Source organism: Lissotriton helveticus, chromosome 7, assembly GCF_964261635.1.
Source record: "Lissotriton helveticus chromosome 7, aLisHel1.1, whole genome shotgun sequence".
NCBI lineage: Eukaryota > Metazoa > Chordata > Amphibia > Caudata > Salamandridae > Lissotriton > Lissotriton helveticus.
Window position 1 is genome coordinate 986145657 of NC_136068.1, and position 27828 is coordinate 986173484.

The 27828-nt window shown below is 46.3% G+C and overlaps 1 protein-coding gene across 1 annotated transcript in view; it reads right to left on the reverse strand.

Annotated features, from left to right (window-relative positions):
- The window catches only part of LOC144767171 (zona pellucida sperm-binding protein 4-like), an 89053-nt gene extending 61492 nt beyond the window's left edge, over positions 1 to 27561 (reverse strand). The window contains exon 1 of the mRNA XM_078650741.1: positions 27198 to 27561. Within this exon, the coding sequence (XP_078506867.1) occupies positions 27198 to 27390 (193 nt within the window). The 5' untranslated portion in view covers positions 27391 to 27561. The remainder of the gene's footprint in view (positions 1 to 27197) is intronic.
- Positions 27562 to 27828: the final 267 nt, after the last annotated feature.

Below are 27828 nucleotides of genomic sequence, written 5' to 3' on the forward strand. Positions count from 1 at the left end.
CTTAAATTGTTCCAGGACATGGCATGCCTCAAGGGCCAGCTGAGAATTACGATCAATAAAGAACTGGCTCTGCTCTATACACACTGAGTTGCATATCAAGGGAGGCCTCGTTACTCCACACCCTTAGCGCCACAGCTGAGGGAGAAGGTTGAGAAAATCAAAGTTCACGAGATCCTGTTTGACTAAGGTTCGAAACTGGCTGGAAATAAGAAGAACATAAAATAGACTTTAAGGGAAGTGTTCAAATACCTATATCCAGCAGATGTGGATCCCGTAGATGAACAAACAAAAAAAGATGCATCTTGCAGGCATATCTACCAATGATGGGCCAACAGAGGTCGAAATTCTCAGTGTACCTATGACAGGATAAGGAACTCCTCATCATTCGCTCTCTTAATATGTACAAGGCCCTGGATGGCTACACTGGAAACGTCTAGATGTTTTTCTCCTCAACTGGTGAGCATTTTTACAAAACTATGTAACAATATTGCCAAGAAATAGTTACACTCAAGCAGGGGGGGGGTGGGGTCTCAGTTCTGCTCAAGCGAGGGAGAGAACTTGCTTCTATGCTCTCCTTACAGAGCCATAACTCAAATATCAACACAAAAGAAAACCCACATGAAAATACTGGACTCCAGGATAGAACTTCTAAGGAATAGCTTGGTCCAACTATACCAGAGGAACTTTATCAGTGATGGACATGCCAACAACATAAATGTGGGACAGGCTACCCACCATGAAATTCAGTTTCCAGTTAACTTTGTCTTGGATGTGACGAAGGCATTGACCAGATTGACTGGTTAAATCCTCAGGCTAGAGCTGAAGTCTGATTGCGAAGATAACTTTAAATGGACAATTGTCACCTGTGCAAAGAGGGACAAGACAAGGTTTCCAACTCTCCCTAATTTTGTTTCTGGTGAGCAGTGAGCCTTCTGCCTGCCAGCAACCCCAAGAAATTCTAGGGCTCTCTTTTGGAACCGATGAGCACCAACAAACTTTTGCTGACGGCAAACTGCTAACACTAAGTGATAAGTGATCCAGAATTTTACCTCCCAAACCCATCACTCAATTGCAGATATTACAAGACAAGCTGTATATAAAATAGGAAAGATCCGAGTGTCTTAATTTCACCTCCAAAAGAGACAGTAACATGTTTAAAACAAGCCTACCATTTTAAATGGGCTTAGACAAATTACAAAGCCAGGGATACATTAACATTTGCAGTACCAGACTAGATAAAGAAAAAATATCCCCATCTCCTGACTGACATTTCCAGAAATTTGTGGAAAATTTCCTTACTATCTATATTCCTTTAACCCCTTCGCTGCTAGGCCTTCCCCTGTGCCAAGTCTTTTTTGGCTACTTGGGTGAGTTTGTGTTTATGCCCCTGTAACTTTTTGACCGCATAAGGTATCCACGTTAAAATTGTGTCCTTTTCTTCCAACATCATGGGGATTGTAAAGGTACCCAGGGTTTGTGGATTCCCTTGGAGGGTACCCAAAAAAATAGCCAAAATATAGCTACATTGGTATTCTTTTGAAAAATGGGAAGAAAGGTCTACAGATGAAAGTCTGTTTTTTTCCCTGCAAATGGTATCAACAAAGGGGCTGTGGGCTGAAATCACCATTTCCCCCAGCTTTTAGGGACAAGCAGATTTTTGTCAGAAAACCAAACATTTTTACACCGTTTTGGCATTTTTCTGGGACATAGCCTATTTTTACTATTTTTTGTGCTTTCAACCTCCTTCCAGTTAATGGTAGAAATGGGTATGAAAGCAATAATGGATCCTGAAACGCAATACAGTTTAGAAAAGTAGACAAAATTCTGAATTCAGCAAGGGGTGATGTGTAGATCCTTCAAGGTTTCTTTATAGAAACTAACAGTTGAAAGTAGAACAAATTGAAAATTAGTTTTAAAAATAAAACAGCCATGTGTGTCAAAATTTTCACCTGTAACTTCTATTAATTATGAAAGCTGTTTGAAAGCAATATACCGTCACATCTGCTGGTCCTTTCTGGTTGTGGGGTTATATAGGACTTGTAGGTTCACCAAGAACCTGACAAACCCAGAGCCAATAACTGAGCCATGTCTTGCAATGGTGTATTATGTACTGGGTATATAGCAATTAATTTGGGAAAATATATACATGGAGAAAAAAAAAAAAAGAAAAAAAATAATAAATCGGTTTGAAAGACACCTATGTATTTCTGAAATTGTAACAAAATATGGAGTTTAGAAACAGTAGATATTTGCACATTTTCGAAATTGTGAGTACCCATACTAGCATGAGAATTATAGGTCATTTTTCAAAAATACTTTTTTTTTTTACACATTGTCTTTCATTTGGAAGGAAGAAATGCATCGAAAGTCAATAAGTAATAACAGTTGCTCTGCAATTCTGTGTTACCTTAAGTCTCCCAATAAAAATGGTACCTCACTTGTGTGGGTAGGCCTTATGCCCGCAACAGGAAACGGCTCACAACGAACATGGACACACTTTCTTTTCACAATGAAACTGACCCTTTTTTTGCAAAGTACCTACCTGTAGATTTTGAACCCTAGCTCTGCCGGCACTTACTATACATTTTTTAAAACTAGCCTCTCAGGGGACTCCAAGATGGTGTGACTTGACTGGGTCTCACCAAGTTCTATTACCGAGAATCCCTTGCAAACAAACATTTGTAAAAATAAAAAAATATAGACATATTCCTCACATTTCTGTGGTGGAAAGTACTGGAATCTGCGGGGATCCACAAAATTCAACCCACCCTGCGTTCCCCAAAGTCTTCCGTAAAAATGGTACCTCACTTGTGTGGGTAGGCCTAGTGCCCGCGACAGGAAACAGCCCAAAACGCAACGTGGACACACCAAATTTTCACAGTGAAAACGGACCCTTTATTTGCAAAGTGTCTAGCTGCAGATTTTTAACCCTAGCTCTGCCGGCACCTAGGGAAACCTACACATTTTTGAAAACTAGACACCAAGGGGAATCCAGGATGTGGTGAACTGTCTGGCTCTCACCAGGTTCTGTTACCCAGAATCCCCTACAAACCCCAAAATTTGTTTTAAAACCACACATTTTCTTGGGGGCGGAGCTAGCCAGCAACGAAGATGACCGCATAGTCTGCGAGCTCCCCCATGTCGTTTAATATCCGTACATTTATCCTGGGCAGAAGCCGACAAACAGCTGCGGATTTTGGCAGTTCCCGAGGGCGGAAACCAGCGGGGCTCAAAACCGTGTGACTCTGCCTCGCCAGCTGGGCATTTAAAGCCCGAAATTGCGACTGCGGCCCGGAGCGGAGGGCGCGCGCGAGCCGCGACCTCAAGTGAGGGAGAGCCGAGGCTGCCCGGCGTTGTGTGGTTGCGGCCTCGCGGAGATCGCGGGTGAAGCCCATCAGGAGGCCGAGCAGTGCTGCGCCCTGGAGGTGAGAAGGAGGTGAGAAGGGGCTGAGGAGGAGCAGCCCGGTGGCGGTGCAGGAGCACGGACGAGAGTGCCCCTCCCCCCCCGGTGGACTTTGCTGCAGGAACAGACGGCGCCCCTGTGAGTCCGGAGGCGCCCCGTGGAGGCGCGGGCCGTGGGTGGACGCCTACTGGCGCACCCGGAGGAGGGTCTGAGTTGGGTCTGGCGCTGCGGTGGTGTGCGGGGCCCTTCTGTACTTCCAGGGGGTCTTGAAGATATAAGCCCCAACACGGGGCACTGGGACCTGAGTGAAGCCTCTGCGGAGCGAGCTCATGCACACGTCGTCGCTATCCCATGACACGGGGCTGCAGTAACAGTCTGGGATGGTGTCTCCTTGGATACCGACGGCGTAGAAATCACTTTGGCTGCACCCAGAAAGACAGCAGGCGGCCGCCATCTTGCATGCCGGGGGGCAGCGATATTTGCTCCACCTGGCTCCTGAGAGGGGGACGTCCCTGCATGCAGACTTGGGGAGCAAGCTGGCCACTTCTTTGCCTGTGTTGAGTGGTCAGTGTTAGGATTGCAGGTGGGCCTCGTTTCCCCCCACCCGCTCCCCCCCACACCTATATGCCACTGAGTGGGTGCCGGCACACGGGAGGAGTTGAGACAGCCGAGAGGAGCCAGTGCATACTGGAGAGCATCAAGGAGGAAGGTACTGCAGCCGCGGAGATTCGGCTACCTCGTGACGGCAGGACTGTGCCTGGAGCCATCACCATGGGGCGCACGGACAGATCCCAGCCAAAGCTGTCATTCGATCCTAAAGGTACCAAGGCTGCGGATACCGCGACAGTCAGGGATGCTGAACAAAGTGAACAGACGGAGGAGGCTACCTCGCAAGATATCAGAGGGCTACTGATCGCCATGGAGAAAGGCCTACAGGGAGGCATAGCGTCATTGGGTACCAAGATGGTTGCCTTAACCTACCGCATGGACCAGATGGCAGAGTGCCTAGACAAGCAAGCGGAACGTATGGACATGGTGGAGCGGCGCATTATGGAGGTGGAGGAGGCGCAGACCACGTTAGACTCGGATCACATACAGATGGCTAGAGCCATGCAGGCCCTGATGGATAAGACGGAAGATTTAGAAGCCCGCTCTAGACGCTGCAACCTTCTACTTACAGGCCTTCCAGAGACCATGCAGACGGGCAACATGGAGCTATTCATAGAGAAGCTCCTCAAAACATTACTTGGTGACACTGTCTTCTCAGATAGGTTCGTTGTAGAGAGGGCGCATCGCTCTCTGGGCCCACGACCCAAACCTGGGGTCCCACGAGACCCGCAATCGCCAAATTGTTAAATTATACGGATCGCGACACAGCACTCCGATTGGCGAGGGAGAAGCAACCATTGCAATATGAGGGCTCCACTATTTCGATATTCTCGGACTTTACTGCAAAGGTACAGGAGGCATGGCGCCAATTTCTCCCGATGAAGAGACAGTTGCGGGACATGGGGACCGACTATGCTATGTTGTACCCGGCGAAGCTGCGCATCAACCGACAGGGAAAATGCCTCATATGCACGGATCCCAAAGTATTGCAACAGGCGCTGAACGAGTGGAGGAAGGAGGCGAGAGGTTCCGAGGAAGCGGGGAGTTCCCTCGAGGAGCAGGGCTGACAGTTTGCGCACTTGTCACAATGCTACTGTCCTTGGGGCCAAGGTGCTCCAGGGAATGGACAGATTCTGTAGGAGTTGCTGCAGTGCCTGAGGGACTGCCCACGGAGTAGGACGAGCGCTGCTGTTTATAGACAAAGGGCATGCTCAAGAACCTGGAAGACCGAGACGGGGGAGGCGGGGGCGGCAATAAGCATGAGAGTTTTCTTATTTGATTCATAGAACTAGACTTTGGCTCGCTACCTCTGCCCACGAGTGTATTCCACAGACTTTGGTTGGAGAGGGTACAACACGTATGGGGGGATTTTTGTTTGCATGGAGGGGGAGAACTGGGGGGGGGGTGGGACTGTAGGGGGTTCGCGGCCTAGTTGGGGATGGGCAGGCGCGGGAGGGGAGTGGTGCCGAAAGGGATTGGAGACGACGGCACGCTGACAGTTGGGTTGTTGAGGTTCTTGTTTATATCTTGACACACAGGCCGATTGCCGACGACTCAGGGACACAAAGTGCGCAGATTTCATTAGGGCGCGAGTTGGATTAGGGATGACATCTGAACCGGTCAGAACAGAGACACTTTTAGACAAGCTGACCTTGATCACGTGGAACATAAGAGGCCTTAATGACCATAGAAAAGTCAGGAAAGGTCTACAGTACTTAGCTAGGTACGAAGTGGACATAGCTCTTTTGCAAGAGATGCATTTGCCCACAGATAGTCCCATACTCAGATATAGGGGACTCTCAGGCAACATCCACGCTGCATGCTTCACGTCACATGCTAGGGGAGTACTTACATGGATAAACCCAAAAGCGCGCATGACATGGACACCTTTAGCGACTGACGGGGATGGCAGGTACACAATTACCAGATGCAGCAGTAAAGGGCTAGAGTTCTGCGTGGGTAACATGTACGGGCCCAATTATGATAACCCCCGAGTTTTATTCTGAACTTACAGCTAAGATTGCGACATACTCGGGTGGGGAAATACTCTGGGGCGGGGACTTCAATATGACCAGACACCCTCATGTGGATAGGTCGGATGGCCCTAGTAGACGTTCCGTTGCTGCCGCTAGGGCATTGGAACCGCATATGGAGCACTTGGGCCTGAGAGACGTATGGCGACAGATATCCCACGCAGGGAGGGTACATGCATTACTCTGCACAATTCAACATACATACACGAATAGATTATTGGTTGGCCACGCAGTATCCAACTTCGGCCATACGGCGATGTGAGGTACTACCCCGCACGTACTCAGACCATTCCCCGGTCCTGATTTCTATAGCTACACCAGAGAGACGGATCCCGCCATTCACGTAGCGTTTTCTCCCCTATTCCTTACTGGATGCCTCCTTTAATCCCTTCCATGCTCATAACGAGCTCAGCTCGTCATGCAGTACACTGCTTGTGTGCTGATGACGAGCTGAGCTCATCATGAACAATGGTAAATATGGATCTGCAACACAGAGCATGAATTGCTGTAGCATTCATGTGGTTAAGGAGAAACTGGCTACAGCAATTGACACATTCTTTGAGGCCAACGAGGGGTCGGTACCGTCGATACAAACTGTCTGGGAGGCGTTTAAACTATACGTAAGATGGGTCACTATATCCAAGCACTCGGGGGTTCTAAAATCGATTAGGAGTAGGTTACAGACATTGGATGCAAAACTCAGACTTGGAGAGTAGCCAATTGCATAATCCCAGCGAAGCCCTTACTAGAGAAATCGCGGATACGCTGAGGGACTACAACGAGGCAGCAGACCTAGAGGTAAAAACTTAGGGAAATATGCTACAGCTAGAGCATACGGGGAAAGCGAACGGCCAGGCGCAGTGTTGGCGCAGCTGGTGAAACAGGGACGGAAAGGCGGAGGGGTACCAGAGATGAGGTGTGAAGATTCGGGGAGGCTGCTCACAAACGCACAGGTGGCGGAAAAATTTGAGAAGTATTATGCAGATCTGTTTGCCTCCAGAAGCCCTGCATCTGATGAGCGCATTCTCGAGTACTTGACTCATATCAAGATGCCTTGGCTCACGGATGTGGACCAGAGGTACCTAGTGCGACCCATTGAAAGAGAGGAGAAAGTATTGGCACTCTCTACCATGCCATCCGGTAAGGAACCGGGCAGTGACGGAATCACGGTGGCCTTTTATAAGGCCTTCTTGGATCTACTGCTTCCCAGACTACTCGCCCTCTTTGAGGACATGGCTGAGTCGGGCACCATGCCACCCACGATGCGGGAGGCGATCTTAGTGACCATTCTTAAACCAGGCAAGAATCCAAGTGAATGCGCCTCATTTCGACCCCTCTCGCTATTAAATGTCGATGCAAAGCGCTTTGCCAAGTTGATTGCCAACTGACTTCGCCCTATGGTTACCAAGTTGGTGGCCCTGGAGCAGGCTGGCTTTGTCCCAGAGCGGAACCTCACCTACAATCGGAGAACAGTTTTCGCAGCCTCCCAGCATACGCGCCCAGAGGTCCCAGCGGTGGCAGTCTTTTTGGACATGGAGAAGGCCTTTTCTGCAGCATGTGTTGCGACGCACAGGAGTGGGTCAACTCTTCCTTGACCTTCTGGCTACGCTATACACCACTCTAATGGCTCGGGTACGAGTTGGTTCGCTGGACCAATTCGGATAGAAAGCGGCACGAGGCAGGGCTGCCCTCTATCCCTCATTTTATATGCCTTGGTGGCAGAACCTTTGGCCTGTGCCCTACGAGAGTACCATGGTCATAGAGGCATCCGCTTCCCCACGTACAATTTGATAGTCTCGACATATGCGGATGACACGCTGTTATATGTTAAAGACCCGGAAACCCACTTGCCGGCGGTTTTACGTGAAGTGGTGCTGTTTAGCTCACTATCCGGTATACACGTTAATTGGAATAAGCCCTTAATGTTCCCACTTACTCCGGCTACGAAGAGATTCGACCCGGAATACCCCATTCAATGGACAACTGACTCAGTGCGCTATTTGGGGATCCGTTTGTATACTGATCCGGATGTACTATTGAGGGAAAATTATGGCACTGCAATCTCCAAATTAGAAGACGATGTTGAAAGGTGGATAGCGTTGCCTCTTCTGGGGAGAGTGGCCCTCATGAAGATGATAGATCTGCGTTGACTCCTTTTTTTGTTTTGCAACATATACATGAACTTTTTTGCACAGCTGCGAGCTCTCATGGTCCGCCTGGCGTGGGAGGGGAAGCAGTCCAGGGTTGCTTGGTCTATCCTCATAAGGCCCTATGCGGCGGGAGGATTGAATGCCCCGGACTTGGAGTTATATTACAGAGCGGTGCAGGCTGCACCTGCATATCACTGGATACATGGCCCGAAGGACGTACCACACGTCCGTATGGAAGCACTAGTTGCCGACCCCACGCCGTTGCCCGGTGCTGTTAACTCTTCCGAGAGACCGGCGGACTGGCTTCCCTGAACGCGGTTGTACACGCTTGGCACCACATTCTGGAGGCACAGGCGTGCAGCCTACTGTACCCACCGGCAGCTGCGATCGAGTGGGCCTATTGGCTGTCCCCATGTAGGGAAAGGGCAGTGAGGAAAGCACTAAACGACCTGAATGTACACACGATGGGGGGGGGGACTGTTCGAGGGAGGGGGTACGCTCCTGGGATCAGGTTGAAGCAGGTGCAGATGGCGGACAGCTGCTGGGGCGATTTCAGTTCCACAGAGTTCGGCATGCATTGAGGGCACTTTTGGGAGAAGAGATGGAGGAGCCACAAACGGTCACAGCCTTCAACTACGTGGTGACTGCCAAATCACCCGTTAGATTAATAGCTAGGCTATATTCTATAAGCGCTATTGGGATATCCCAAGCCCCTGCGCACGGCGCATAGACGGTTGATTGACATGGCCTTCTTGCTTGCGAAGAGGTGCGTCGTAATGAGGTGGATGAGGGCCCCCCCCCCCCGACTGCAACACTGGACCAGGGAAATGATGTACTGCTGTACACAGACGGAACTATATAGAGAATTGTTACCACCCAGGAATAGACCTAAAAAGTTTTGGTCCTGCTTTATGGAGCATAGACATGCACAGAACGACTCTGGAGATGATGGGGGGACACACGAAATTGGTAGTAGATGAGAGCATAGCGACTGAGGAAGCGAATGCTGTAGACACACTGTCAGATGATGCGAATTGAGGCTGGTTGGGCATCTGTGGAAACAAATGACGAGGCACGTGGGAGGGGCTATGTCCACTAGAGGTTGTGTTGGGCTGATGTGTCCGCACACAATTTGGGGAAGGCCGCAAGGGGAGCTACGCCATAGATGACACGCCGGTACACAAAATGTTGCTGATGGAATGTAAGAAAGAACATGCACTTTGTCCATGATATGTATTTTGATACTTCCTGTGATGGTTATTGTTTTGTTTACGCTTTTCTATTTTTTAAATACCAATAAACAAATTTAGAAAAAAAAAACACATTTTCTTCACATTTCTGTGGTGGAAAGTTCTGGAATCTGTGTGGATCCACAAAATTCCACCCACTCCGCATTCCCCAAAGTATTCCGAGAAAAATGGTACCTCACTTGTGTGGGTGGGTCAAGTACCCGCGACAGGCAAGGGCCCAAAACCTATTGCGGCGACATCAAAATTACCTATAACAAAACTACCTGGTTTTGGGGGGGCGGGGGCCACCTGTTTTTTGGCCATAGGCTCGCCCCCAAAGTTTCCCTACCCAGAATCCCCTGCAAACCTCAAATTTAGCTGGAAAAAACACATTTTCCAAATATTTTTGCGTGGAATCACCGTGCCGGCACAAATGTCCTTCCCCACAGCATTTCCCTTAGTGTCCAGAGTAAAATGATTCCTCACTTGTGTGGGTGTCCAATGCAGAACTGGCTAAAAACAAATTTTTAAACAAATGTAGTGCGTAGAATTGTCGGTGCTCTACCCTAAATACCTATGTTTTGGGCTCTTCCCAGTCACAGACCCTTGCCCCACCAACACAAGTGCGGACCACGGGACCAAAAACGCAGATGCCCCCTATGTATCTGAAAATAACCTGGTTTTGAAGGGGGGGGGGGGGGGAAGAGGGTCACATGAGTTTTTCGTCCCAGGCTTGGCGGCCATCATGGGAAACCAACCAAACCCACACATTTCTGAAAACTAGACACCCGAGAGAGCACAGCGAGGTATGGCTTGAGTGGTTCTCCCAAAGTTTTCCTACTCAGAATCCCCTTCAAACCTCAAATTTAGCTGGAAAAAACAACAACTTTCTCAAATTTCTGTCTGGGAAAGTTCTGGAATCTACATGGATCCACAAATGTCCTACCACCCAGCGTTTTCCGAGGTCTCCCGATAATTATACCTCACTCTTGTGGGTGGGTCAAGTACCCGCGACAGGTAAGAGTTCAAAGGTATGGAGATGACATTAAAAGGACTCATCACAAAACCTGGTTTTGCAAGGGGGGGTAACCTGGGTTTTTGGCCCCGGGTTCGGCAGCCATCTTGGGAAACTACCAAACCCACACATTCCTTAAAACTAGACACCCGGGGTAGTCCAGCGAGGTATGGCTTGCGTGGATCCCCAATGTTTCCCTGCCCAGAATGCCCTGCAAACCTCAAACTTAGCTAGAAAAAAAAAACACTTCCACATATTTTTGGGTGGAATCACTGTGCCGGCACAGATGTCCTACCACACAGCGTTCCCCTCAGACTCCCGAGTAAAATGATGCCTCACTTGTGTGCATGGGGCAAGGGCCTGTGACGAGCCCAAAACATTTTTTTTAAAAATGCATTTATAGCCCATTCGGCATAGACACCCACACAAGTGAGGTATCATTTTACTCGAGACACTAAGGAGAATGCTGTGAGGTAGGACATTTGTGCCGGCATGGGGATTCCACACAAAAATGTGGAAAATGTGTTTTTTTTCAGCTAAATTTGAGGTTTGCAGGAGATTCTGGGTAGGAAAACGTTAGGGGATCCACGCAAGCCATACCTCATTGGACTCCCCGGGTGTCTATTTTTCAGAAATGTGTGGGTTTGGTATGTTTCCCTAGATGGCGGCGAGCCCGGTGCCCAAAACCATGTAGTTTTGTTACAGGGAATTTTGAAGTCACCACAGTACGATTTGGGCCATTTCTTGTTTCAGCCACTATGACTACCCACACGTTAGGTACCATTTTTATCAGGAGACCGGGAGGAAAGCTGCGTAGTTGGTAATTTGTGTCAGCCCGGTGATCCTACAACTTTTCCACCCAGAAATGTGAGAACAATTTTTTTCAATAAAATTTGCAGGGGATTCTGGATAAGAAAATGTTGGGGGACCCACGCAAGCCATACCTTGCTGGACTCACCCGGGTGTCTAGTTTTCAGAAATGTATGCATTTGGTAGGTTTCTCTAGATGGCCGCTGACCCCAGGGCCAAAAACTCATGGGACCCCCCTTGCAAAACCAGGTTGTAATTCGTAGGTAATTTTGATGTTGCCTCAATAGGTTTTGGGCCCTTGCATGTCGCGGGTACTTAACCCACCCACCTAAGTGAGGTACCATTTTTCTCGGAAGACTTTGAGGAATGTGGGGTGGGTGGAATTTTGTGGATCCACACAAATTCCAGAAATTTCCCCAGACAGAAATCAGAGGAACAAAAGTGATTCTTTTCAACTAAATTTGAGGTTTGCAAGGGATTCTGGGTAGAAAAATGTTGGGACACACATGCCAGCCATACCTTACTGGACTACCCCAGGTGTCTAGTTTTCAGAAATGTGTGGGTTTGGTAGGTTTCCGCAGATGGTCGCTGACCCCAGGGCCAAAAACTCATGGGACCCCCCCTTGCAAAACCAGGTTGTTTTGTGATAGGTAATTTTGATGTCTCCTCAATGGGTTTTGGGCCCTTGCCTGTCGCTAGTACTTGACCCACCCACCCACACAAGTGAAGTACCATCAGTAGTGGGGAATGTGTGGAATTATCTGGATCCACACAGAACTTTCCACCACAGAAATGTGAGGTTATAGGTTTTTTTAACACAAATTGAGGTGTTCAGGGGGTTCTGGGTAGTAGAACATGGTGAGAGTCAGCCAAGTCACCCCATCTAGGATTCCCCTGGGTGACTAGTTTAAAAGAATGTATAGGTTTGCTAGGTTTCCCTTGGTGCCGGCAGAGCTAGGGTTCAAAATCTACAGCTAGGCACTTTGCAAAAAAAGGGTCCGTTTTCACAGTGAAAATGTGGTGTCCATGTTGTGTTTTGGGCCGTTTCCTGTCGCGGGCACTAGGCTTACCCACACAAGTGAGGTGCCATTTTTCTTGGGAGACTTTGAGGAATGCGGGGTGGGTGGAATTTTGTGGACCCATGCCGATTCCAGAACTTTCCACCACATAAATGTGAGGAAAATATGTTTTTGACAAAGTTTGAGGTGTGCAAGGAATTCTGGGTAGCAGAACCTGGTGAGAGCCAGACAAGTCATCCCATCCTGGATTCCCCTTGGTGTCTAGTTTTCAGAAATGTACAGGTTTGCTAGGTTTCCCTATGTGCCATCTACACTACGGCCCAAATTCCACAGGTAGGCACATTGCTAAAAAAAGTCTGTGCCTAGTGAGGCAGAAAGACTGTTGCTATTTTTTGTGGGGGCGGGGGCATTTGTATGCCCATTCTGGGCAGCCCCCACCCACATATAAAAAAAAGCCAGTGTAATCGCTGGCGCCTAGTGGGCTTTCTGCGCCCCCCCCGGGGGCAAATCATGAGCCACTGCCCCATCTGCAGAAAGACTGGAATTTCTCTGGGGGGTGGGGGTATTCTCATGCCCATTTAGGGCAGCCCCCACCCTTACATGAATAAAAAAAATCCCTGGCTTCTAGTGGGCTTTCTGCCCCCTGGGGGGGCAGATTGGGGGCTACTGTCCCCAAGTGCCCCCAGGGGAGACAGAAAGGCTGACATTTTTGATTGGGGTGGCATTGGCATGCCCGTTTTGGGCAGCCCCACCCCTAATTGTAATTGCCCCACAAAAAATCCCTGATTTTTAGTGAGCTTTCTGGGACTACTGCCCTCATCTGCAGAAAGACTGAATTATGCCAATTTGTTTTTGGGGAGGGGGGAGCGAAGGCCCTTGCCCAATGGGTCGCTCCCCCCCTCCCTGGTGTCTAGTGGGTAGATCCCTGCTTGGGTGATCACCCCCCTGGGGTAATCCCCAAGCAGGGATCCACTGGGGAGGGGTACTATTGGAAAGGGGATTAATGATATGTCTCCCATCTTTCTACGTGCTCAGGGGGCTGAGAAAAGTCATTGCTTCACTTAACAAAGACCTATTGCATTAAAGCAGACTTTTAACCACTACACTGGTGTCTGTAGTGATTATGCCGTCACATCAGATTTCCTTCGCTTTGTAATCTCCTCTTCAACCGGACCTCACCATGGAACCACTAGTAGCAATCCTACCTGCTGTGGTGATTTGGCTTAGACGAGTGATTCAAATAAATCCACACAGAGTGGCACAAACCAGCACTATGTTGGGTTGTTACCACCCACTAAAACAAACCATTGCAAAGCCAATAGTTTTGGTGTTGCTTATTTGTTGAGGGAGAGGCCAGGCACTCACCAATATAAAGTAAAAATTAAAAATGTCTGAAAGCAAAAGTATTTTTTCTCAAAAAGCAATTATTGCCATAGTGGGTTCTGGCTCTGAAGAAGGAGGGGTCTTGGATTACTATAGTTAAAAAAAAGACCTCCCTTTGATAGAGAGGTTAGACCTAATGTTACTGTTTAATTTACCTCTTCATTACATGTCTGCCTAGCATCAAGAGTATTCAGAGCACACACGTCTTGCTGCCTTGGGCAGGTGGAGGGGGGTGTGGAGAAAGGGAGAGAGTAAGGCCCATGAGAGGGCAAAGTAGAGCATCCCCAAGAGGGAGTCCCAGAGAGCAAGTGGAGCACATTATGCTTCCAAGTGCATCAAAATGTTTTCTTTTTGTGATGCAAATGTAGCAGACATTGTACACCTCAGACCTGTGTGTCCATGTGCCTAAGCCTCTGATGATCTCGGAGACAGAATGGGAATTTGAATGAAGAGGGCCACCTAGATGGAGACCCTCAGCAGCCTAGGATCCTGGGAATATCCCCACCTCTGCAAAGCATCAAGGTTTGTGCTAAGATCCCCAGAGGAAACAAAACACCAAGTCTAACCTGTGCTTCTGTCATCAATTCTCAGTGTATTTACCAAAATGCAACAAGACCCTCCAGCACCATGATGATTCATCAATCCCCAGTATTCAACTACAAGTTCCAGAGAGACTCCGGTCCCACAACAGGACCATCCCAGACACTATGGGTGTTTGGCACATCTAGCTGTGTCCTGCCAACTGTTAGGAATGAGCCCGGCCACCACTATGTAGGAGGTGGAAGGCAAGTGGAGTTCAGGCAGGCCTCGGATATCCCCAGCCGGCAGCGAGAAACCCATTAACCACCAGAACGGTTTGAAGTGTTGGATGATACCCTTCATTATATTAGCTTTCTAGAAAGTGGCCCTTCGGCTCAGAACAAAGCCTCTCATTCATCAAAACAAGGTCATCCTGCCAACATAAGGCCCAGTACCAGTAGTGCGAAAACCCACCAGATAGAACAAGACCTATTGACTAGCAATTCAACACGTTGCAGCCAGAGCAAGAGAGCAAAGACCCTTCTTCCCTCTTGAAGAAGAGTTCACTCAGCAATCCGCTTAATGCAGGTTCAATAAGAAGTCTCCCTCCAGTCAATCATAAACTTCTGCCCTCTGTCAAGATTCATTTTGTGCTACCTACTCCACGATTTCTTTTTAGCTTCTCCAACCTTGCAAGAAATCTGTCATTATGCCAATCTGCGACTCCTCTACCCCCTCAAAACACCTCACTAAAACTGCAGTCAATTCCTTAAAAGTCACATCTCCGCCAAATCTATTGGCAAAAAAATTTCATAACAATTTAGAACATAAGATTCTAATGGAATTTCCAGAAACCATGACGGCTGATTAATATCATTGTGCTCGGCAGGGATTCCTCAAATCATGTCTTCTACTTTTTACTAACAATAAGGACCAATAGGACAGCACCTTACACCGAGCCCCAAACCTTTCTTTAATAAATGTCATCCCGTTTGAGCATAAGGCTGCAGGCTTCACCCCTTCAATGGCTATTTTATTCTTGGTTAATGGAAAGATTATGCACCAATCCAAAAATGCAGATCCAATCTCTTGATATCACCCTTTTCAATCTCTCAACTTCAAGTAGCCTACCCCTTCCAATGGCACCCTGTGATCTCCCAGTTCCTAACCAATATAACCCTGATACGACCGCAACTGGCTATCTTCCTCCCCCGGATCACACCTCCATACTCCCAATCTGCCTACCATTGACATGACCCCCTTCGGTTCTAAAATACGTATATCCCTTCTTCCTTCTCTTCCCAATACCCTCACAACAACCCATCCAATGACACCACTGCTTTTAACTTCTCATTACCCCAGCAACTTTTCTGTCTGACTTCCCCTTGAACAGTCCCCTGAACAGCCATACCACAACTCTTCGTGCTATCTTCTCCCCTTAGAAACTCTTCTGATCCTATCTCACTGCTATCCCTTCCTTCTCATTCCTATCTCACCTCCCACCAATTAATTTCTCCATTCCACCTGTTCTACACGTCAGCCCTCTCGTTTAAAACCTACCTCTTTTGGCTGCTATCACCACACACTCTTCCTCCAATCAACACACCCACCCCCAATCCTGCTTCTCCTCCCAACTCTTAATCATCTGCCTTTTGCTCACCCATTAAACTTGCTCCCCTCCCCCCAATAGCAATACAGCAACCACATCAGCTAGCATACCACAGCCATCCCTCGCCTTCCATTTCATATCCTAATTTCTACCTTTCTGCCACTGTGGAGCACTACAACTGGCCCCGACATAAATACCAACCTTTCTAGTCTGATTTCAACCTCATCACAGACAACTGAGTTGAACACATCTCCTGAACTCACTCCTTGCTTATCGATCCCTCTAGAACACTTCAGACTATACCTCCTCTGGCTTCTTCGCTCTAGCTTGTAGCCTCTCCTACTTTTCTATTAAAGAATATTAACTCCTTGTCACAAGCAGTTTCTCAACTCTAATCCTCGCGGACACACTCAACTACAGTTTGCCCCATTATCCCCAATTCAGTGCTCGCTCCCTGAAGAACTCGTACAGGGGTGTCAAACTACCTAAAAGCAACACCAACCTAGGACCAGCAGAACAATTCCCTCACTGGATTATGATCTGCTTCAATTTTGCAAAAGCTATGGGAACTTTTATGTAGTCAGCAAACCCCGCATAACCATTCTTAAGAATACATCCTTCATCCAACCCATCTAGAACCACAGACGACCCTCATCATACTCACCCACCAGGAATAAGGGACTCAACCTCATTGAGGTTATCACTGAATGGCCAAAATGTCCAGTCTTTAAGTTTACTCACTGAACTCTACGATGCATGCAACATAATTGCATATCCGTATTTAAACGCTCCCTGCAACTTTTAAACTATATTGTTAACCTCAACATGGATATCCTGGTCCTCAACGAAATTTGGCTGAAAGATGCTCAAGAAAAGTCCTAGTCTCCTCCCTTCACATTAGTCTATTATTGGCTGTGACAATGAAACCAGACAAAGTGGTGGGGTCGAAGTAAGTCATAGAAGCATGCCTAGCAGCAAATTACTTTCAATTGATATCACTTCCTTCCAATGCTTCTCTTTTTTAATTGGTGCCCCACTAGACCACAAATCTCAGAAGGAATAAATGTACTTTTTTTGTATCGATTTTTTAAAGATTTGGTATAGCGCAGGCTCGACCTGAAGGTTTTGGAGCACTTTATAGGAGCACCAGATTTTTTTTTTTTTTTTTTTTTTAGGTACGGGAGATTAAGAGTTTTATTTGTATTAATAATATACATCATACAGACATGAATATCATCCTTCGAATGAAAACCAAACTCATCGAGGAATGCTTTGGATTTATATCATCACAGCTTGGAGCCCTCCTCATCCTTGTAGAATTTAGTCTTCACTGGGGGGGGGGGGATAAACATGTGAATCTGTTCTCTTTTCTACAGGATAACAATCTCCTCCAGCAACCAACACATTACGAATGCTCTATTCTCGATCTCACCATCTCCAAGTGAACACTTATGAACCCCGAAGGCTCAATTCCAGTGGATTGGTTCCACAATCCAGAAATGTCTTAACCCGCTGCGTGCTCATGATGGCTCCACGCCGTCTTGAGTCACGGGCAGCGTGTGCTCATGACGGCGTGTAGCTGTCATGTCGCTGCGCCCACGCAGAACTAATTTCCCTGCCTGTGCGGGCGAATTTGTGAGTGGGCAGGGTCATGACGGCTCCATGCCATTATGAGCACACGCCGCCCGTGACTCATGACAGCGTGGAGCAGTCATAAGTACGGGAGCACCACGCCCACACCATAGCCCCTCCCGCACAAGAATTCACAAGAAAGTGATTAAAGCTATCAGTGGCCCTTCAAAAAACTTTTGGCCAATTCAAGAGAGTAAAATCATGACAAAAAGAAAAATTTACATCCATTCCACAACAGAAGAATATGAGTGCATTGGTAGCCTTATTACTGAATATGCTCCAATGAAATGCAAAAGAAAAAAAAACGGCCCAAGTTTCTCTTACCTGGTTCTTGGAGGATCTATTTACCGAATAAGTCACCTGAGGCATTTAGAGAAAACCTGAACACACTAACCCTCATCCTTAAGACTTACTGTTGTCGGGCCACTAGAAGAAACTACAAATCTCACATGGCCATGGATGCAGATTTTGGAACTGGCAAGCCATTTAATCTCTTCCGGCCTACAAACAAATTAAAGTGTCCTAGTGTAATGTAACTGGTGCTCATGTAAAGTGCTCCGAAACCATTGTGTCATGCTTGCGCTACATAAAACTACACAAAGAAAAATTTAAAAAAGAAATAGGTTTGATGCTAAATCTAGCCACATTAAATCCATGCTTGTTGCTGTTAAAAGGACCCAATGCTACTTTTCCTTATCAAACAAACTCCACACCAACATCTAAATGTGAAGAACTTCCCATCTCCTTTGTAGAGCAATCCAAGTCTATTGAGCAGCCACTTCTGCCAAAATCCACTGCTCCCCATGATTTCACACTGATACGCAAAGCCCAGGGCTCCTGGTCTTTCGCTAACACAATCTTCAAGTCAGTCACCCTTTCTGAGGCTTTGCTTAGCTCACTGAACAAAGAAATAGCCAATGTACCGCTTCCATACTGGACCACCCCAATAACCTCCTCACTTAAAGTGTTTTCTAGGCCTGGGTGAAACTTCAATTATGTTATCATTTCTGTAATTTTGCATTAAGCTAGTTAAACGAAATTGGGTCATTTTGCGGCATTCACTGCAGAAATTTACAGCGAACATGCAATTCATAGTAAAAATTTAGTGTAAACACACAGGAGGAACAGAACGAGACCGACTTCGCAGTCCTCTTGTTTAAATGAGTCCTCATGGAAAAAATCCACACATGAATTTTACACTAAAATATATAGAGAAAAGACCGATTTGCATTCGGCGTAATTGAGCAGAATTTTGTGTAATGTTGCCTAAATTTCACATATTTACACAAAACCAAATTACGTGAATGCCCCCCCAATAGTCTGAAATCGATTAGGTATTCGCTATCCTGAGGGGAAAAAAAATGCAGACAACAATGACCTGAACAACTTTTGCAAGATGTCACTACTTCCCTTCTTAGGGACGGTATTAGAAAGGTACTTAATATCAAAGCTATCACTCCACACTGAGTCCAATAACTTTCTTGACATCTTCCAGTTCAGCAGGGTTAAACCACAGAAACTGCCCTTCTGCAAAATTTGAATGGCTCTTTGCCTCTTAGACTCAATGAACTCATATCTACTCGTTATCCTAGGCCTTTCAGCTGCCTTTGATGTAGTCAATCGCAATCCTCTGATCAACATCCTGGAGGAATGGATGTGCCTGAACCGGACAGACCCAAAGTGGTTTGACTCCTATTTAGTTAATCATTACCAAATAGCCAAAATGGGGACCTGTGTTTCAGGCGAACCCAACTTAGAACAATGGGCTCTATCCTCTCCCCTCTCCAGTTTAATCCTTAACTTGAATTTCCAAGTGAAGTGCCAAGAAAAATATGGAATTATTTACCATCAATGTGTGGAGGATACCCAGATCTACCTAAACACATTGGCCTTCTCTCCTCCAAACTGAATCATCACTTAAAACTCACTCCAACTAAAACTAGATTTTAACTAATCTCTCTAAAAATGGTTAACCTCCCTATGCAAGATTGGCTGTAGTGCTTCTATACCCTGATCTGTGAACTAGCTGTTGTGGAGAATGCTGGGTCACTTGGCTTAATCCTGGACGACTGTCTAGACCTCTAGAGACATCTCAGCATTGGCCAAAAGCACATGGCAACAGTTAATACTGCTCTGGGGGCTCAGCCAGTTCATTCCCAAGCAAGATGTGAAATCAGTGGTCCAGGTACTGTTTCACTCCAGACTCAATTAAGGTTACTCACTCCATTCTGGTCTTCTGAAAGTGCATCTTGCTACTCTGAGAGCAGTACTCCATACAGCTACCTGCTTTGCGATATGTCACATGAATTTCAACTACATCTCTCCTATGCTTTGCACCCTGCAATGGTTCTCCATCAATACATGAGCCCAATTTAAGACTGGATACATGACTCCTAATACCCTCCACTGCCTCCTACCTGAGTGGGAAACGGTCTCTGGAACTCTGGGTGGATTCTCTGTTAATGCAACAAGGCTTTGGATATACCTCCTACCAGCCCTTCACACAACCTCTTGTCTGTTCACACACTTCCTATTTCAGAAACCTCTGGCTTAAAGTGGGGATTGTTGCTCGCATCTTCTATGTTAACATCATCCTCATTCCGTTAGGAAATTTTGGTTCTCTCTGCTCTCTTGGTTACCTTCTGCTGACTTACACTGAAGGTTAGTCAATTACTTATCATCCAATAAGGTTATTTCAGGTATGAACGCTTTGCTTCTTGTGCTAATACGTTGTTCTATGATGTTTGTTAACCAGAGATTCATTTCTGCTCTCTTGCTGAAGCGCTCTAATGCTTTCAGGCCAAGTCCGTGGTGTATGAAAAGTGCAAACATACATAGACAAATGTAGTTTGTGTGGCTGTATCCCTTGTGAAAGAGCATAAGGCCATCACTCACAGTGAAATTAGACATTGGCTGAGTCATTTCATTTCATTTCATAAAGCTTTATTCGGAACATAGAAAACATGTCCATAAAAGCACAGATAGTTACATACACATACATTTCATAATAAGGAAAAGTAACAAAGACACATAATACATTAATTGTCCAGTGCGGGTTGGAATAAATAATTAAAATGATTAAAAACACATGCTTTTCCTAATACTTATAGCCCCAAGTACAAAAGTTGCTGTGAAAAATCAAATGTCCGGATGATGCAGGTTAAAAAGCAGTCTCATCGAGTCAATAATTGTTCTTACTCCAAATCTATTTAGAATGGGCTTAAGGTAGAATTTCCGTAATTCACTGTACAGTTGGCAAGACAAGAGAAAGTGCATAGTGCTCTGTTCAGACTTGTTATCACAAGCACAGGGACCAGTTGGTCGTACTTTTACAATTGGGCACGCAACCAGATAATGTACGGTTCCCATCCTTAATCTGGTTAGTACAAACTTGTCCGAAACTCTGGTCACCTCTTTCAAATATGGATGAAATCCAATAAACTCATTCATGCTATTATACAGTTTACATGAAGATTGGTTTAATTCTTCCAAAGCACGTTTTTCCGCACAAGAGTTCAAAAACATAGTTTTCAAATTAGACTTGGAGATAACAGAGGCACAATACCGATCATTGAACACATTGAAACCAAAAACTTTTTGAAAATTATCAATGTTGTATTTAATCCACGGGATCATCAGGTGTTGGTCCAAAGAAAGGCAATCCTCTATGATGGCTCTATTCAGTGAGGTGCCTTCATTCAGCCAAACGGAGCGCCACAGTAATAGGGGTCTTAACATAATTAAATCACTCAAAAAGTGAATCCCAGTTTCTTTATGAACCAGGATGTTAGAGGAAGATTTGGGTAAGCACAGGAGCCTTTTCAAAAAATTGTTCTCCTCCACCTGGAGGCACCCGGCTGATGTCACACCCCAAACTCCTGCCCCATACAGGGCAGCAGATAAGCATCTGGATTGGAAATTTTTTAACATGTCCATGATGCGTCTATTCCCCAACTTACTGGCAAATACAAAAACCCCATTGGCACTCCTGATCATCTTAGTTTTAGCTGCTTTATGTTCAATATCCCAGCTACCATTTTTTGAAAAGTTAATGCCTAGATAACAGAAATTATCAACTTTTAAAACTTGTTCGCCCTCGATGTAATAGCGAGAATTAACTTTCGGTTTAGCTCTACCCGACCTACACTCCATCACATAGGTTTTAGACCTATTGATCACCAACTTCCTGTTTTTGATGAAATGCACAAACTTATCCATCAGGCGTTGAAGACCCAACGGGGTCCTGGACAGCAGTACAGCGTCGTCCGCATAGAGTAACACAGGGATATTCAGGTTGTTAACTCTAGGCGCGTCAGCCGCAACTGTCTTCAGTACTGAATCCACCTCATAATGAAGAGTGTAAAAAGCAGGGGTGCTAAAACGCACCCCTGCCTGATTCCTCTCCCAATGCCGAATCTACTCGTGCATTCCCCATTAGGTCCATACCGTACACTGGTACTAAGTTTTTCATACAGGCGGGCCAAAAAATAAACTATACCATCGGGGGCACCTATTTCAATCAGTTTAGCCCACAGTATGGCATGGTCTACCATATCGAAAGCACTGCTTAGATCAGCAAAGCAAAGATATAGAGACCCTTTCTTAGCCTGGGTATATTTCCCGACTGAGAGTTCCAGATTCAGGCACTGTTCGATTGTGCCACGGCCTTTTCTGAACCCAAACTGACTGTTAGTTAAAATCTCATTGGTCTCTGCCCATTCCTCTAATCTGACTAAGAGGACCCGGCTCATAACTTTAACCGATGAGTCCAGTAGGGATATTGGACGATAATTTTTTGCGTCGCCCCGGTCTCCTTTTTTATAGATAGGGATAATTATTGATTCTACCCAAGTAGAAGGTATTTCGGAACTGACTGCTGTATTAAAAATCTTAACCAGCAGTGTGCCCCAGATCTCCGGGGCAGTCTTATATACATCTATGGGTATCCCATCAGGTCCTTGGGCCTTCCCTCCCTTACTGGCTTTTATGCTGGCCATAACCTCGTCCACAGTGATATTTAAAGCAACGATAGGCCTGCCGTTCCCAACTGAAACTAATTTTTTACCCGAGTCAAATATATTAGAGAAATGCTGGATCCATAACTCCATACTCACGTTTGATGTGAGCTCTGGTGCCTTCTCGTCCTTGAGGAATGGGCTATTAACCGTCGACCAGAACAAAGTGCAGTCCCTTAATTCTGCTGCTTGGCTTAACTTAGCCCATGCTTCCTGCTGTAATTCAGCCTTTCTGCGTTTAAGGACATGGTTAAAATCCTGCCTAAGTCGGATCACAAGACTCTTATCTCTTGGTTTAACTGCAAGAGCTTCCTTAAGATTATTCCGGGCATTTGAGCAGGCATGATCAAACCAGCCCCTATTTTGTTTAGTTTTGCGCCCTATCTCTTTTGTGAACTTCTTATTGATAGTTGAATTAATACTATCGAAATGGGCAATACTGGCAACCGCAATTTCCTCTTCTTCGAGAATTGCCGAAATATCCGTCAAACAGCTAGTAATGATGGATTCTGATGTTACAGCGGCCTTTTCTCCTTTCCACCTCAACCTAACTCCATTTGCCCTATGGTGCTCGATGTTAACAACAACAGTATCCCTATTGGTTGTGGTGGCATGCTTCCAAATTCTAGTTTCAATAATTAAACAATTGTGGTAATTAAGCATTACATCAACCACCTTGAGCTCAGAGCACTTAGGGATTAGATTAGAAGACATGCATATAAAATCAATAACCGTATTTGCCCCCCTCCCTTTGAATGTTGGTATACTTTCTCCTAGATCATTTTTTGCATTTTCCATGTCATGATCTACCAGAAAGTTATTCAGGGTTTCGCCATACAAATGATGAGGGAAATGGACCTCAGCCTCCCCCGAATGATTATACACACCACATAACTTCTGAAAGGACAGAGGGCAAACCGCTACATTAAAATCCCCCACAAAAATAAATTCAAAAACACCATTAAAATTTTGCACAACATTACAGACGACTTTGTCTAACTCATTAATGAGTGCATGCCTATTACCTTCAAATATGTTATTGTAGAAATTAATCAAAGGTATATTTCTACCCCCTTCTTGTGATAGCCATAGGATTTGTGAGTGAACCCCTACTTTTACATACTTCTTCACTAAAACTGGCAATTTGACTGAAATCAGTACTAGCAGCCCTCCTTTGGATCTGCCATGTGGTGAAGCCATAGCGGAAAGCTCGTAGGTTACAAAACCATCAATGCCCCTGAAATTATTACACCAAGTTTCCTGTAGGCAAATGATGTCGAATAAATCAATAAAATCCTTCCATCCCAGCATTTCTACCTTGGCCATCACCCCTGCAATATTCCAGCTAGCGATATAGTAGGTTTTCCTGTCCCTATCATGATTGACGTTAGGCATTTCGTCAACAGTTACGGACATGTTAACATCTGGATTAAAAAGCTCTATGTGATTAGAATTCTCCTCCACTCCCCCAATAGTCATACAATCCACAATCGCATAATTATCCAATTCATTTACAGATATAGAAGTAGATTGTCCTCCAGTATCACCGCTCCCATGTGCTGGGTTAATCTTATGTCAGTCGTTTTGATCCAAACAACTTAGCGACTGGTATCTATTTTGGATTGGAACTTGGTAAAACATCCCATTAACTGGTGACAGGGTACTTTCATGGGCAGGAGGGAAATTAGGGGCATGTGTTGCAAATCTATTCCCACCTAGCACCGAGTTCACCATATACATCGGTGTAGTAGGTGAGCCCTCCGGGGGTCCAAAACCGAACATAGGTAACCCGGGTCTATTTACAGTGGGTTGGCGGTTGTTAAAGATCTGTAAGCCCTCCCCGTTATTTACAAATGTAGACCTATTGAGATGATTATAAAAATATCCCAATGGCCTAGCAACGACATCTGTCTCAGACTGCGTGATTGAGCCGCTCTAAGTAGGACCGTCGCAACATGTTGCGGATGTTTAAAATTAATAATCACGCAGTCACCCACACAGGTCTTTCTTGTGTTACCTATCCAGTTGACTCTTCTGATAGAGATAATCTGATCAGAGTAGCCAACTGGGTAACCACAGTGTCGATGTAGCCAGGAGATTGCTTTATTTTTTAGTGATTCCACCGACTCCTGGGTAAATTGGGCCTGGGTTACGGACGGAACATTCGTTAGTACTACAACATAGGGTACACAATCGGGGGGGGGAGTTCAACCGGGCGCTTGCTAATCCTCACTGATGCCCTGTTGGTCCCCCCTGTAGCAGTTGGAGTAGCTGTCGGTACTGGCCCCCGAACAGTTTTCGCCCTACCTATAGAAGACGATGGTCTAATCGTCTGGTTTGTAATAGCCTTAGCTACACTAGTTGACCCTGCTCCCTGCAACTGAGGGGGTTGACCCATGCCCTGAACTAATGGGCTTGTGTTAGTGCAGGTAACTCTTTGGGTAGTTGCTCACTAGTAGTAGCAATAGCATGAGAACTATTTGTATCACATAGTTGCGCCCTTTCCTGTGTAGATATTGTGATTGGGCGCGTTGAATCATTGTTAATTAACAGGGCTTTATCCAAAGTGACAGACTGCTTGTCCACCATATCTCGCAATCTCAGAACTTCTGCACACAGACCCTCGATCTTGGATATCAATGGCTCAACAATCATTTTAAGTCTATCATCAATATTGTTCGCCAACAATTCTATTTGATCTGACTTAATAGTAACACAACTTTCTTTCATTAAATCCCCTATATTCTCAATGTTCTCCTTGTCGATATTGTCCTTTTTATTTTTCCTGCCAGGATGATGATTTCCCCGCTTTGGAGCAGTTTTCCTACACGCTCTCATAAGTCTAGTGGCCCTGATGGACTGTCTAGGGGTACCTTCATAGGTCTCATTCTGATCAACTTCCGATACCGTCACGCTATCAGATGGCTCAATGGACTCAGCATTAATGATAGTGATATCAGACTCTGTTGCTGTAATAGTGGCCACAGTGACAATAGGCGTGTTGGTAGCATCAGTATTAAGATCAAGGGGCAAGTCCATTGTCGTTTTTTGCATGGGACTTTTCCCTAGCGATTTCCTTCTGTCCGTATTGATTCTGTTAACCACTTTCAATAAGTAGTTATCTGGTAGGGTGGATTGGATAGACATAATTGGTGGTAGTTCAGAGGAGACAATAAGCCTATTTAAAAACAATGGGGTTAACTCCGAATTGCACAGTTTAGGCGTACTCACTCGTGGTGCCAAGGGAGGTGGCCCGTCCCGTCCCTGGTCGTCCCCGGATGGCCACAGACGGCCTGCCCTCTGCCCGGGCTCTGCCCGGCGACGCCCGCGTGCGTCCCGTGAGGCGGGGTTCTCCTCTCCCTTTTCAGCGCCTCCGGGCGCGCTTGCCGGTGGGCGTGTCACCGCCGAGCCTCCTGGGTCCTGTAGTCTCCTGCCGCGTGGTGGAGGAAGCGGCGCTCAGGGAGACTGCAGCACGGGCCCCCAAGTGTCCGCCGTCCAAAAAGAAAAGCCCCCGCTTGTCAGGGCTCCCCTCTCCCTTTTCAGCGCCTCCGGGTGCGCTTGCCGGTGGGCGTGTCACCGCCGAGCCTCCTGGGTCCTGTAGTCTCCTGCCGCGTGGTGGAGGAAGCGGCGCTCAGTGAGACTGCAGCACGGGCCCCCAAGTGTCCGCCGTCCAAAAAGAAAAGCCCAATTTAAGACTGGATACATGACTCCTAATACCCTCCACTGCCTCCTACCTGAGTGGGAAACGGTCTCTGGAACTCTGGGAGGATTCTCTGTTAATGCAACAAGGCTTTGGATATACCTCCTACCAGCCCTTCACACAACCTCTTGTCTGTTCACACCCTTCCTATTTCAAAAACCTCTGGCTTAAAGTGGGGATTGTTGCTCGCATCTTCTATGTTAACATCATCTGCATTCCGTAGGAAATTTTGGTTCTCTCTGCTCTCTTGGTTACCTTCTGCTGACTTACACTGAAGGTTAGTCAATTACTTATCATCCAATAAGGTTATTTCAGGTATGAACGCTTTGCTTCTTGTGCTAATACGTTGTTCTATGATGTTTGTTAACCAGAGATTCATTTCTGCTCTCTTGCTGAAGCGCTCCAATGCTTTCAGGCCAAGTCCGTGGTGTATGAAAACTGCAAACATACATAGATAAATGTAGTTTGTGTGGCTGTATCCCTTGTGAAAGAGCATAAGGCCATCACTCACAGTGAAATTAGACATTGGCTGAGTCATTGCCTCATAATGTAGTGGGCTGACGAAAAACGTGAATGACAGAACAACATGCCAATGGGCAAAGAGAGTTGGCTAAAATAAATAAACAAATGAATAACGTTTTGCAAAAGGTCTTCGCTAACGCCAGACCTAAAAATTCCAAGTTTTAATTACAATGAAGGAATATGGTGAGGGGCTGTGTAGCCAGTTGCAGAACCCGTAAATCTCATGTTTACGTTTAAAGATGATTTTTAGCTAAAAAAAACAGACATCTCTCTTTACGTGTCATGGGTAACCACATCTGAACGCGAACCCATTGCATTCTGGTACCTGCAATTTGGATTAAGCGGTACAAATAGCTTATTGCAGGTTCCTTTTCTACACCATTCAAGCACCCGCATATCAGCAGCATGGACAAGTGACAGATGGAGCAATACATGAACATTAGCAGAAAGGCCGACTGAAGCCACTCTGCTCAACACGTCATACGCACCCAGGGTGGCCCGAAGGGATTGGCCATACATTATTTTCCAGAGTTTACTCTCCTTACTCACCCTTAGCTGTGATCATAGGCGCAAGCTTTCCTGTGTGACTTGAAGACAGAACAAACTGCAGGCTCTGGAGACCACAATCCAACACGTAGGGGCCCCCATCAAGCACCAACTCATCGAGGGTCCCGAGAGCCCCCGTACGAGACACTAAACCATAGAATAACGACAGCGCCACCAGTGCTCTACACCCACCCATCCTGCCAGGGAAACTACCTCCCTTCAGTGGAGACACTCAGTCCGCGAGGCAGGCAGTGTGTGCGACAGACCCTACAGCCGTCCGTGCGCGGGTAAACTCAGGTGAGGCCAATCAGCTGCCAATCACACCTGCCGACAATCAGCTAGGGTAGGCAATCAAGGCAGCAGCGTGACTGGAGACTCGATCGTAAATATTATAAACTATCTTTTATATGTGCTGCTGTATCAACTGGACACAGTCACTTGTTCCCACGCAAAGAAAACTGACACAGTAGGGGCCCTATCTCGCTCTACGCCGCCGCACCATGTATTCAGGTCTAACCTTTCATTTAACAGACAAGTGCATTCTGGGGCCTGTAGTTTTGTATACTTCATTTAAACCAACGCGACGGAAACATTTGATGATGATGATTTGTAAAAGGAAAACAGTGCAACATCA